Source organism: Hippopotamus amphibius, chromosome 2, assembly GCF_030028045.1.
Source record: "Hippopotamus amphibius kiboko isolate mHipAmp2 chromosome 2, mHipAmp2.hap2, whole genome shotgun sequence".
Lineage (NCBI taxonomy): Eukaryota > Metazoa > Chordata > Mammalia > Artiodactyla > Hippopotamidae > Hippopotamus > Hippopotamus amphibius.
Window position 1 is genome coordinate 174270450 of NC_080187.1, and position 11197 is coordinate 174281646.

The following is an 11197-nucleotide window of genomic DNA, read 5'->3' on the forward strand; positions in this document are numbered from 1 at the left end:
TCCAGTTTGCCCAGCACCACTTATTGAAGAGGCTGTCTTTTTTCCATTGTATACTCGTGCCTCCTTTGTCAAAGATAAGGTGCCCATATGTGTTTGGGCTTACTTCTGAGTTCTCTATTCTATTCCATTGATCTTCCTTTCTATTTTTGTGCCAGTACCATACTGTCTTGATCACTATGGCCTTGTAGTATAGTTTGAAGTCAGGAAGCCTGATTCCACCAACTCCATTTTTCCTTCTCAAGATTGCTTTGGCTATTCAGGGTCTTTTGCGTTTCCATACAAATCGTAAGATTTCTTGCTCTAGTTCTGTGAAAAATGCCATTGGTAATTTGATCGGGATTGCATTGAATCTATAAATTGCTTTGGGTAGTACAGACATTTTCACGATGTTGATTCTTCCAATCCAGGAACATGGTATGTCCCTCCATCTGTTTGTGTTGTCTTTGATTTCTTTCATCAATGTCTTAAAGTTTTCTGCATACGGATCTTTTGCCTCCTTAGGCAGGTTTATTCCTAGGTATTTTATTCTTTTGGTTGCAATGGTGAATGGGAGAGTTTCCTTAATTTCTCTTTCTGCTCTTCCGTTGTTAGTGTATAGGAATGCAAGAGATTTCTGTGCATTAATTTTGTATCCTGCTACTTTACTAAACTCATCAATGAGTGCTAGCAGTTTTCTGGTAGAGTCTTTAGGGTTTTCTATATATAATATCATGTCATCTGCAAAGAGTGACAATTTTACTTCTTCTTTTCCAATGTGGATTCCTTTGATTTCTTTTTCTTCTCTGATTGCTGTGGCTAAAACTTCCAAAACTATGTTGAATAATAGTGGTGAGAGTGGACACCCTTGTCTTGTTCCTGTTCTTAGAGGGAATTCTTCCAGTTTTTCTCCATTGAGAACAATGTTGGCTTTTGGTTTGTCATATATGGCTTTTATTATGTTGAGATAATTTCCTTCTATGCCCATTTTCTGGAGAGCTTTTATCATAAATGGATGTTGAACTTTGTCAAAAGCTTTTTCTGCATCTATTGAAATGATCATATAGTTTTTATCCTTCAAGTTGTCGATATGATGTATCACATTGATTGATTTGTGTATATTGAAGAATCCTTGTATCCCAGGGATAAACCCCACTTGATCATGGTGTATGATTTTTTTAATGTGCTATTGGAGTCTGTTCGCTAGTATTTTGTTGAGGATTTTTGCATCTATATTCATCAGTGATATTGGTCTGTAGTTTTCTTTTTTTGTGACATCTTTCCCTGGTTTTGGTATCAGGGTGATGGTAGCCTCGTAGAATGAGTTTGGGAGTGTTCCACCTTCTGCAATATTTTGGAAGAGTTTGAGAAGGATAGGTGTTAACTCTTCTCGAAATGTTTGATAGAATTCGCCCGTGAACCCATCTGGTCCTGGGCTTTTGTGTGTTGGGAGATTTTTAATCACTGCCTCAATTTCCGTACTTGTGATTGGTCTGTTCATGGTTTCTATTTCTTCCTGGTTCAGTCTTGGAAGATTATATTTTTCTAAGAATGTATCCATTTTTTCCAGGTTATCCAATTGATTGGCATATAGTTGCTTGTAGTAGTCTCTCATGATGTTTTGTATTTCTGAGGTGTCCGTTGTTACTTCTCCTTTTTCATTTCTAATTCTGTTAATTTGCATCTTCTCCCTTTTTTTCTTGATGAGTCTGGCTAATGGTTTATCAATTTTGTTAATCTTCTCAAAGAACCAGCTTTTAGTTTTATTTATTTTTCTTATGGTTTCTTTCCTTTCTTTTTCATTTATTTCTGCTCTGATCTTTATGATTTCTTTCCTTCTGCTCACTTTGGGGTTTCTTTGTTCTTCTTTCTCTAGTTGTTTGAGGTGTAAGGTTAGGTTGTTTATTTGATCATTTTCTTGTTTCTTAAGGTAGGACTGTATTGCTATAAACTTCCCTCTTAGAACTGCTTTTGCTGCGTCCCATAGATTTTGGGTTGTTGTGTTTTCGTTGTCATTTGTTTCTAGATATTTTTTGATTTCCTCTTTGATTTCTTTAGTGATTCCTTGGTTGTTTAGGAGTGAATTGTTTAGCCTCCATGTGTTTGTATTTTTTGCAGTTTTTTTCCTGTAATTGATATCTAGTCTCATGGCGTTGTGGTCTGAGAAGATGCTTGATATGATTTCAATTTTCTTGAATTTGCCGAGGTTTGATTTGTGACCCAAGATGTGATCTATCCTGGAAAATGTTCCATGTGCACTTGAGAAGGAAGTGTAGTCTGTCGTTTTTGGATGGAATGTCCTATAAATATCAATTAAGTCGAGATGGTCTAATGTGTCATTTAAAGCTTGTGTGTCTTTATTTATTTTCTGTTTGGATGATCCGTCCTTTGACGTAAGTGGGGTGTTCAAGTCTCCCACTATTATTGTGTTCCTGTCGATGTCCCCTTTTATAGCTGTTAGCATTTGCCTTATGTATTGAGGTGCTCCTATATTGGGGGCATAGATATTTACCATTGTGTTATGTTCTTCTTGAATGGATCCCTTGATCATTATGTAGTGTCCTTCCTTGTCTCTTCTAATAGTCTTTACTTTCAAGTCTAATTTGTCTGATATGAGTATTGCTACTCCAGCTTTCTTTTGACTTCCATTTGCATGGAATATCTTTTTCCATCTCTTTTCTTTCAGTCTATATGTATCCCTTGGTCTGAAGTGGGTTTCTTGTAGGCAGCATATAGAAGGGTCTTGTTTTTGTATCCATTCAGCCAGTCTGTGTCTTTTGCTTGGAGCATTTAATCCATTTACATTTAAAGTGATTATTGACATGTGTGTTCCAATTACCATTTTCTGAATTGTTTTGGGTTTATATTTGTAGGTGTTTTCCTTTTCTTGTGTTTGCTACTTAGAGAAGTTCCTTTAGCACTTGTTGTAAGGCTGGTTTGGTGGTGCTGAATTCTCTGAACTTTTGCTTGTCTGGAAAGCTTTTGATTTCTCCCTCAAATCTGAATGAGATTCTTGCTGGGTAGAGTATTCTTGGCTGTAGGTTTCTCTCTTTCAGGACTTTCCGTATATCCTGCCATTCCCTTCTGGCCTGCAGAGTTTCTGTAGAAAGGTCAGCTGTTATCCTTATGGGTTTTCCCTTATATGTTGTTTGTTGCTTTTCTCTTGCTGCTTTTAATATTTTTTCTTTGTGTTTAATTGTCATTAGTTTGATTAATATGTGCCTTGGTGTATTTCTCCTTGGGTTTATTCTGTATGGGACTCTCTGTGCTTCTTGGACTTGGTTAATTATTTCCTTTGCCATGTTGGGGAAGTTTTCCACTATAACCTCTTCAAATACTTTCTCAGACCCTTTCTTGTTTTCTTCTTCTTCTGGGATGCCTATGATTCGAATGTTGGTACGCTTAATGTTATCACTGAGGTCTCTGAGACTGTCTTCTAATCTTTTTATTCTTTTTTCTTTTTCCTGCTCTGTGGCATTTATTTCCCCCATTCTATCTTCCAACTCACTTATTCGTTCTTCTGCCTCAGTCATTCTGCTGGTTATAGCATCTAGAGTATTTTTAATTTCAGTTATTTTGTTATCCATTGCTGTTTGTTTTTCTGAGTTCTTATGAACTGTTTCTTGTACTTTCTCTATTTTGTTATCGAGATTTTGTATCATTTTTACTATCATTACTCAGAATTCTTTTTCAGGCATTTTTCCTATTTCCTCCTCATTTATTTGATCTTGTGGGTTTTTTTCCTGCTCCTTTGCCTGCATGGTGTTTCTTTGTTTCCTCATGGTTGTCCAAACTTTTGGGGTTGCTTGTCCTGGCGATAGAGGTGTTTATAGAAGACTGTCCAAGCCTCAGACTAATGTCCAAGTATTGGATTAAACGAATATTAAGTCTAGGAAACACATACATGTATAAGACACACCATTACTGAATCCGTTAGGACATAAGGCTCTAGAAAAACCTGACAGAACCCCAGTGTGCTATCAGATATTCAAAGAGAAACCCAACAGAAATTGACAACTGAAACAGAACAAATCAGAGACAAAAGCAAAAGCAAACAAACAAACAAATAACACCTGACACATACAAACATTAATCCAGGGAGATTTTGTAAGCTAGGATCAAATATAGAAAAGAGCCAGAGTACCACCAGAGAGAATGGAGACTCTCAGAATGTAATTAGACAACTGTACTAAGAACTAAGATAAAGACAAAAGCCTAATATTAAATACCAAGGCACTGCGTCATCTGGAGAACAGAGCAAGGAGTCTGAGCAGACCGATAGTGTTGCTTATAAGTATGTTAAGATAAAATAAACTTAAAATGGCTGGAAGAAAGGGGAACAGAAGAGCATAATGTGGTTGGAAATATGGAAAAAAAAAGAAAGGAATAGAAATGTATAAAAGATAGGGATGAAAGGAAAGTATGAGAGATATATTGTCCGTACTACCAAAAACTTAGCTAGATATAGAAGTATATAAAAAGGCAAAAAGAATAAAAAATATCATTAAAAAATTATGTTATAAAACTTGTAGATCCCTTAGGGCTAAGATCGTATTTAATAATGAAAAAAAAAAAAAAGAGAGAGAGAGAGAAAAAGGAAAAGAAAAAAAAAAAAAACTCCAAAACTGATCCCAGAATGGACCAGTTCAATAGGTATTGATACTACTATTTCTGTTTCCTTAGCGTCTCAGCTGTAAGTGTCCTTCTCCTTGCCTTGGGTTTTTTTGCATTATTCTGTGACCAGCAGAGCTTCCTTTATTGTTCGTCTGTAAGCCTCGGTGTGTGGGGAGGGAGAGGGTACAATAGTGGCTCCTTCTCCTGGGAGTGAGTGAGCAGTGGCGCACTGTTGTTTCAGTCGGGCTTGGAGGTGCCTGATGCAGAGGGACGCTGGTGGCTCATGCGTAAACAGAAAGTCTTAGAGTTGGGCCTCTCTCGGGTTTTTGTTGTTGTTGTTGCTGTTGTTGTTTTTTTTTTTTTTTTCTCTCAGCAGCCTTCCTGCTGCTGGTGTTGCAAGGGGTTTTAATCTAGCCCCACCCGAGGGCCTGAGGGTGCTTGTTATCCCTGAGCGCCTTAGTTGGCCTGCGGGCGTCTCTCCACTGCCTGTTGCAGAGGCGCCGAAAGAGAGAGAGAGGCTAAGTGCGCGGCTCCTCCCCCCTGCCCGTGAGCCTGCAGCCTCCAGCCACCATCATGGCCGGGCAGCTCTCAGCGACGGGCACTCCTCTCCACAGACCTCCTCCCTCCTGTCCTCTCGGTCCGTCACCCTACCGGCAACAATGTTTCTCACCCTGAACCAGCTCTCCGGTTCCCACGCTCCCACTCCTGGACCCTCCGTTCAGCCGCAGATCGATGTCTCGGTCAGGGAACGCTGAGCTGCGCTGCGGACCCTCCGTATGTTTCTCACTCCCTCCCGTCTGCCACAGCTCCACCGCTTCACCCTCGTTGAGCCGTCGTAGATGCCTCCCTACCAGCTATGTCGGGCTCCCCGCAGTCCTTTCTGGTGTCCGAGGCCGTCTGCTGGTGTTCAGCTGGTTCTCTGTGGGAATTACTGCGTCCTTCCGTGCATTCCCAATGCATCTGTGGAGAGGGATGCACTCCATATCTCTCTACTTTGCTGCCATCTTTTCTCCAAAAATAAATTTTTTAAAAAAGAAATAGCTTTAAGATACCTTGACTTCATCACTTCCACTGATTACAAGTAAAAACTGAACAAAATACAGAAGATTACTACCTGTGGGCTCTAAAAATTATGCAAAAGCAGACAGGCTGTGTAGAGGAGTCAAAAACTGGAGAAGCAAGCTTCATAAGGGTAAATTTCACATTCTCTCCTCTTTCTTTTGGTTTTGCTCTGATCACAGGCCTCCAAGGGCAGGGCAGCAATGACATGGGAAGCTAAAACTGAAGGAAATACAATCTTTTGTCCTGCGGGCTGGGCTGAAGTAGGGACACCCAGAGGAGAGACATGAAGACTAAATTCATTAGTCCCAGGCTCAGCCCACAGCTCCATACACACGGGGCAGATCCAAACCAGAAGAGCAAAGCTCAGGTAACTGAACAGAGAGTTGAACCGCTGTCCAAGTCTCACACAAGCCCCTCAGTGGCATACCTGCAGGGCAGACTCAAACCAATACAGCAGTGGTTTCAGGACCTGGCCTGAGATTTGACCTGCCCAAAGAAGTTTCAGACTAATCCCTGAGCTATACATGGTTGGGAAAGACCCCAACCAACACAGTACACATTAGAGAACTGAACAGAGATTTGAGCCACCACTCACAAAAGGAGATACTAAACTTACACTCTGAAACAAAATCGGTCAATTTCCTGCTAAAATGTTCTTCAGAGGATTTTTTTTTGTTTACATAACATAACATTTAAAATGTTTAAGAGCATTCCAAAAGTATTCAGCACACAAAGGATCAGAAAAAGTGACTAAGTGGAAGATAATCAACAGATGCAAATGTCAAGATAACTAAAATTCTAGAAAAAGAAGTAAAGCAACTCTTTTAATTATATTCCATGAAGTAAAAGAAAGCACACTTGAAATGAATAAGAACATAGGAATTCTCAACAAAGAAATAGAGACTACGAAAAGAAGTTAATGGAAATTTTAGGACTGAAAAATATAATACATGAAATAAAATCTCAAAGTAAGGATGAAATAGCAGAATGAAGATGACATTTAGAAGAGCAAATGAACTTGAAAATTGATCAGTATAAATTATCAAAGTGATTAACAATCAAGGCTGCTTTTGCTTCCACCAAGGAGTCATTTCACAAATCTGGACACAGTTTTAGCCACCACAACATGGGGATGGAGTGCTACTGGCCACTAGTGAATTGAGGCCAGTGGTACTTCTAGAAATCCTACAATTCATGGGACAGCACCACCCCCCCCACCCCCCCCACCCCCGTGAATACAAAACTATTTGGCACAAATATTAATAGTGCCAAAGTTGAGAAACCCTGATCAAAACTTAAGGAGAAGAAAAAAAATGAAACAAAATATGGACAGAGCCCTGGATACCTGTGGGACAACATCAAATGGTATAAAGTATATGTAATTGGAGTCCCAGAAGAAGAGAAAGTGACTGGAATAGGAATAATATTTGAAGAAAGAATGGCCAAAAACTTTCCAAATTTGATGAAAAACATAAATTTACAACTTCAAAAAACTTAGCAAACTCCAAACAGGATAAAAATCAAAGAAAATTACACCTAAACACAACATAATTAAACTGCTGACAACCAAAGACTTTATAATAATATAATATATGATGCATGGAAAAAACATATATAAATATATTGCTTAGAGAAAAGATACATATTGCAGCTAGAAAATAAAACAATATATTATATTGGGGAACAATTATTTTAATGACCATGGATTTCTTTTTCTTTTAATTTATTTAATTTATTTATTTATTTTATTGGTTGTGTTTGGTCTTTGTTGCTGCACACGGGCTTTCTCTAGTTGTGTGGAGCGGGGGCTACTCTTCGTTGTGGTGTGTGGGCTTCTCGTTGCAGAGCACGGGCTCTAGGCATGTGGGCTTCAGTAGTTGCGGCACACGGACTCAATAGTTGTGGCTCACGGGCTCTAGAGTGCAGGCTCAATAGTTGTGGCGCACGGGCTTAGTTGCTCCGCGGCATGTGGTATCTTCCTGGGGCAGGGATCGAACCTATGTCCCCTGCATTGGCAGGCAGATTCTTACCCACTGCACCGCCTAGGAAGTCCCATGAACGTGGATTTCTAATCACAACACACGGAGACACTGAAAGATGGAGAGAGTCAAATAATGCCTTTAAAGTTCAAAAAAAAAAATCAACATAAAATTACAGATACATTGGAAAATCTTTCCTAAATAAAGGTAAAATAAAGATATTTTAAGTTGAAGGACAACTGAAAAATATAGTTGCCAGCAGACCTCGTCTAGAAGAATTGCTTAAGTTTTTCAAGGTTGAAGGGAAATATATCATGTCAGACAGAGCATCAGAGAAAAACTCCCTGGTATTAGAGAAAATTGCACCTTCACAAATGAAGGAAGGACACCAACAATGGAAAATAGCTGATAAATATAAGACTTCTTACTTATTCTTCCTTTAAGCTTTAAAATGCATACAACTATTTAAAGCAAAAGTTATAACATTCTACTATGATGTTTTCAATCTATGTAGATGTAATATATATGAACAACTGTAACAAACTCCAGTAGTGGTGGATAAAGAGACATATTCTGCAAGATTTCCACATTTTCCATGAAACAGTACAATATTAACTCTCACTAAACTCTGAATAGTAGGCATGTATGCTGTAATCGCTAGAAAAAGTATTAAAAAGTATTTTTAAAGTATTAAAGTAACCAAAAAATCAAGAAAAAAAAGGGAAGAGAGAACAAAAAAGATGGGTCACACAGAAAATCATTGATAAAGCAGTATACCTAAATCCACGCAAAGTAATCTATAGCAACAAGTAGGTGACTTTCTGAGGTCCATGATGGAGGGAGGGATGGATTGTAAAGTGCAAAAGAACCTTCTGGGGATGGTGGAAAAGTTCATTACCTTGATTGTGGTGATAGTTTCATAGGTATATAATATGTTAAGACAGATCAACTTGTTCACTTTAAATATGTGAAATTTATTGTACCTCAAGTCACGAATTAGTAAAAGGCAAATGTCATACCTAAGAGATTGCTCATCCAGTCCTTATGCTGACCAATTTGTATCCCTTCTACAGTCCCAACATGAATCCCAGATGAACTAAAAAATAACTCTTCCTCCTATTCCAATATCCAACTCCTAATGAAAATACATGTTGGAGTTTTTATATTATTTTTCCTAAGACTCTCCACTATCCCACAACAAAAATTAAGCTAGAAAACACCTAAGAGGCTCTCAGATGCATCTTAATACTTCCTCTATCAGGTACACTGCCAAGAAGTGCTTCCAAGTCCAACTTTTCTAGCCTACATCTTTTTCTGCTACATGAAAAGGAGACTCAAGTTTATCACCCAGCTTGTTATAGACCACACTTGGCTGTACCATATACATTATATCCACTCGATGAGCCATGCTTGTGTGTGAGGGGATAAGCCAAAAAGACCATCTTAGAGTCAGATCTATAACTGCTCAAAACTTCTGTTTAAATTAATGTCCAGTCCCCTCTTTACTACCTGCAATGTGATCTATATATATGTCTACACAACTACTCTACATTAATACCTACGACAGGTGCTTCGAGAAGCTGCATTTGAGTCCTGGCTCTGCTACTAACTTCCTATGTGATTGTGGATAAGTGACTTAATCTTTCTGTGCCTCAGTATCCTCATATGTGCAATGGACATAGTAATATATAACAGATCTTGAGAGAATTAAATGATCTGATGCACATTAAAGACTTAGAATAGTAATAACATGGAGTAAGCCCTCTACCAGAATATAAGCTCTAATAGGGCAGCAAATTTTATCTGTTCTCTGTACTGTCTCTTAGATTTTGATCTGATACTCAGTAGGCACAAATAACTCTTTATTGAATATATTTGCTTAATGAAAAAATTGGTAGCTTTTGTGTGTTAGAAGTAATGGGTTTTCCTACTCAGTTATTAACTTAACAAATATTTGAAGAGATTTTACTATGATGCAGGCACTATTCTAATTATAGTGAATATAACAATTTTGCTTTAACCTGTATGGAGAACACCAACATATGCCTAACATGTAACTCCCCCCAAAATAAACTGTAAGAAACATGTCCTTACTTTCCATATGTGGGGTCATATATTGGACTCTCTTCTCCTCTTTTCTTTCTTATATTTCTTTCTTCCTTTACGAATCTATTGTTTTTGGACTTCCCTGGTGGTGCAGTGGTTAAGAATCCACCTGCCAATGCAGGGGACATGGGTTCAAGCCCTGCTCAGGGAAGATCCCAAATGCCATGGAGCAACTAAGCCCGTGTGCCACAACTACTGAACATGCACTCTAGAGCCCGTAAGCCACAATACTGACCCCATGTGCTGCAACTACTGAAGCCCACACGCCTAGAGCCCATGCTCCACATAAGAGAAGCCACAACAATGAGAAGCCTGTGCCCCGCAATGAAGAGTAGCCCCTGCTCGCCGCAACTAGAGAAAGCCCACACGCAGCAACAAAGACCCAACGCAGCCAATAAATAATAAAAATAAATAAATAAATAAATAAATAAATTTTTAAAAATCTGTTATCTCCTGGAATGAAGCTTCTCTAGAAATCATTGCTTCTTGCCCCAGCCTGTCAGAGAGACACTGAGTACTTGCAATCTCATCTATTATAGGTTTATCTCTAAATATAATACAATATTTCCCTAGATGACCTGGGATGCAGTCAGAGGGTTAGAATTTTATGCAAGGGTGAACATATAGACCATTTCATTCATTGGAGGTTTCATACTTTTAAAAAATCACAAATTTCATCTCTGATTAAGGAACTATGGTGACAGACTCTCATTAAAGCATCTTGTGTGAGGCATGTTTACTTGTGTTTCTGCTGTGTTCTTAGAGTTGATTTGGAGGACTTTCACACCAGCAAGAGCGCCTGGTGTGGGTGTTGGGTGACAACACCGTAGCCCAGCTCCTGGTTCCTAAACCAAAGTGGATCATAAGGTCAGACACTCAGCATCCAGGCCCCCTGCTGCTGCTCAGAGTTTGTGCTCAGCTCCCCCTGCAGTTCCCGTCACTGTGTCACTCAGAGCACAGTAGTACACAGCCGAGTCTGACTCCTGGACGGAGGCTTTCTCCAAGTGGAAGGATTTTGATTCTCTGCGGTATGTGGCTTCAAAGCCTTTGTTGCTTCCCTTATCATCGGCCTTCTGGGCACTCAGGAGGACCTGTGGACCTCTCCTGGGATACTGGACATACCAGAAAAGAGCAGGGTACTGTGTGGTTTCATAGGAGCAGTTTACAGTCAGGGAAGCTCCTTCTGAGAGGGTCACTTGGCCTTCTGTCTGGGTCACCGAGTCTCCATTGCTTCCTCCTGAAAAAAAAAAAATTAACAATGATGATTCTGGTTACCTTGGCATGACGTGGGGCTCTACCCCTTAGTGAAAATTGTGGTTAAAGATTACAACACCATAGCAGAACAAAAGACTCTAAGCTCTATGTGGCATTTTACTTACCAAACATTAAGAGTAGCACAATCACTGATCCTGGAGAAGATTTCATTCTTAGAGTCTCTGTTGCCCGTGAGTCTTGACTGC

At 39.2% G+C, this 11197-nt stretch overlaps 1 gene segment (V, D, J or C); it reads right to left on the bottom strand.

The window, feature by feature from the left end:
• Window positions 1-3578: 3578 nt before the first annotated feature.
• On the bottom strand, window positions 3579-11197 carry LOC130844635 (T cell receptor alpha variable 9-1-like; the record flags this gene model as incomplete). The annotated part of the segment is given in 4 exon segments: window positions 3579-3629; window positions 10563-10615; window positions 10684-10974; window positions 11117-11197. Coding segments are annotated over 4 exon segments (441 nt in total), but the record flags the coding sequence as incomplete, so codon positions are not given.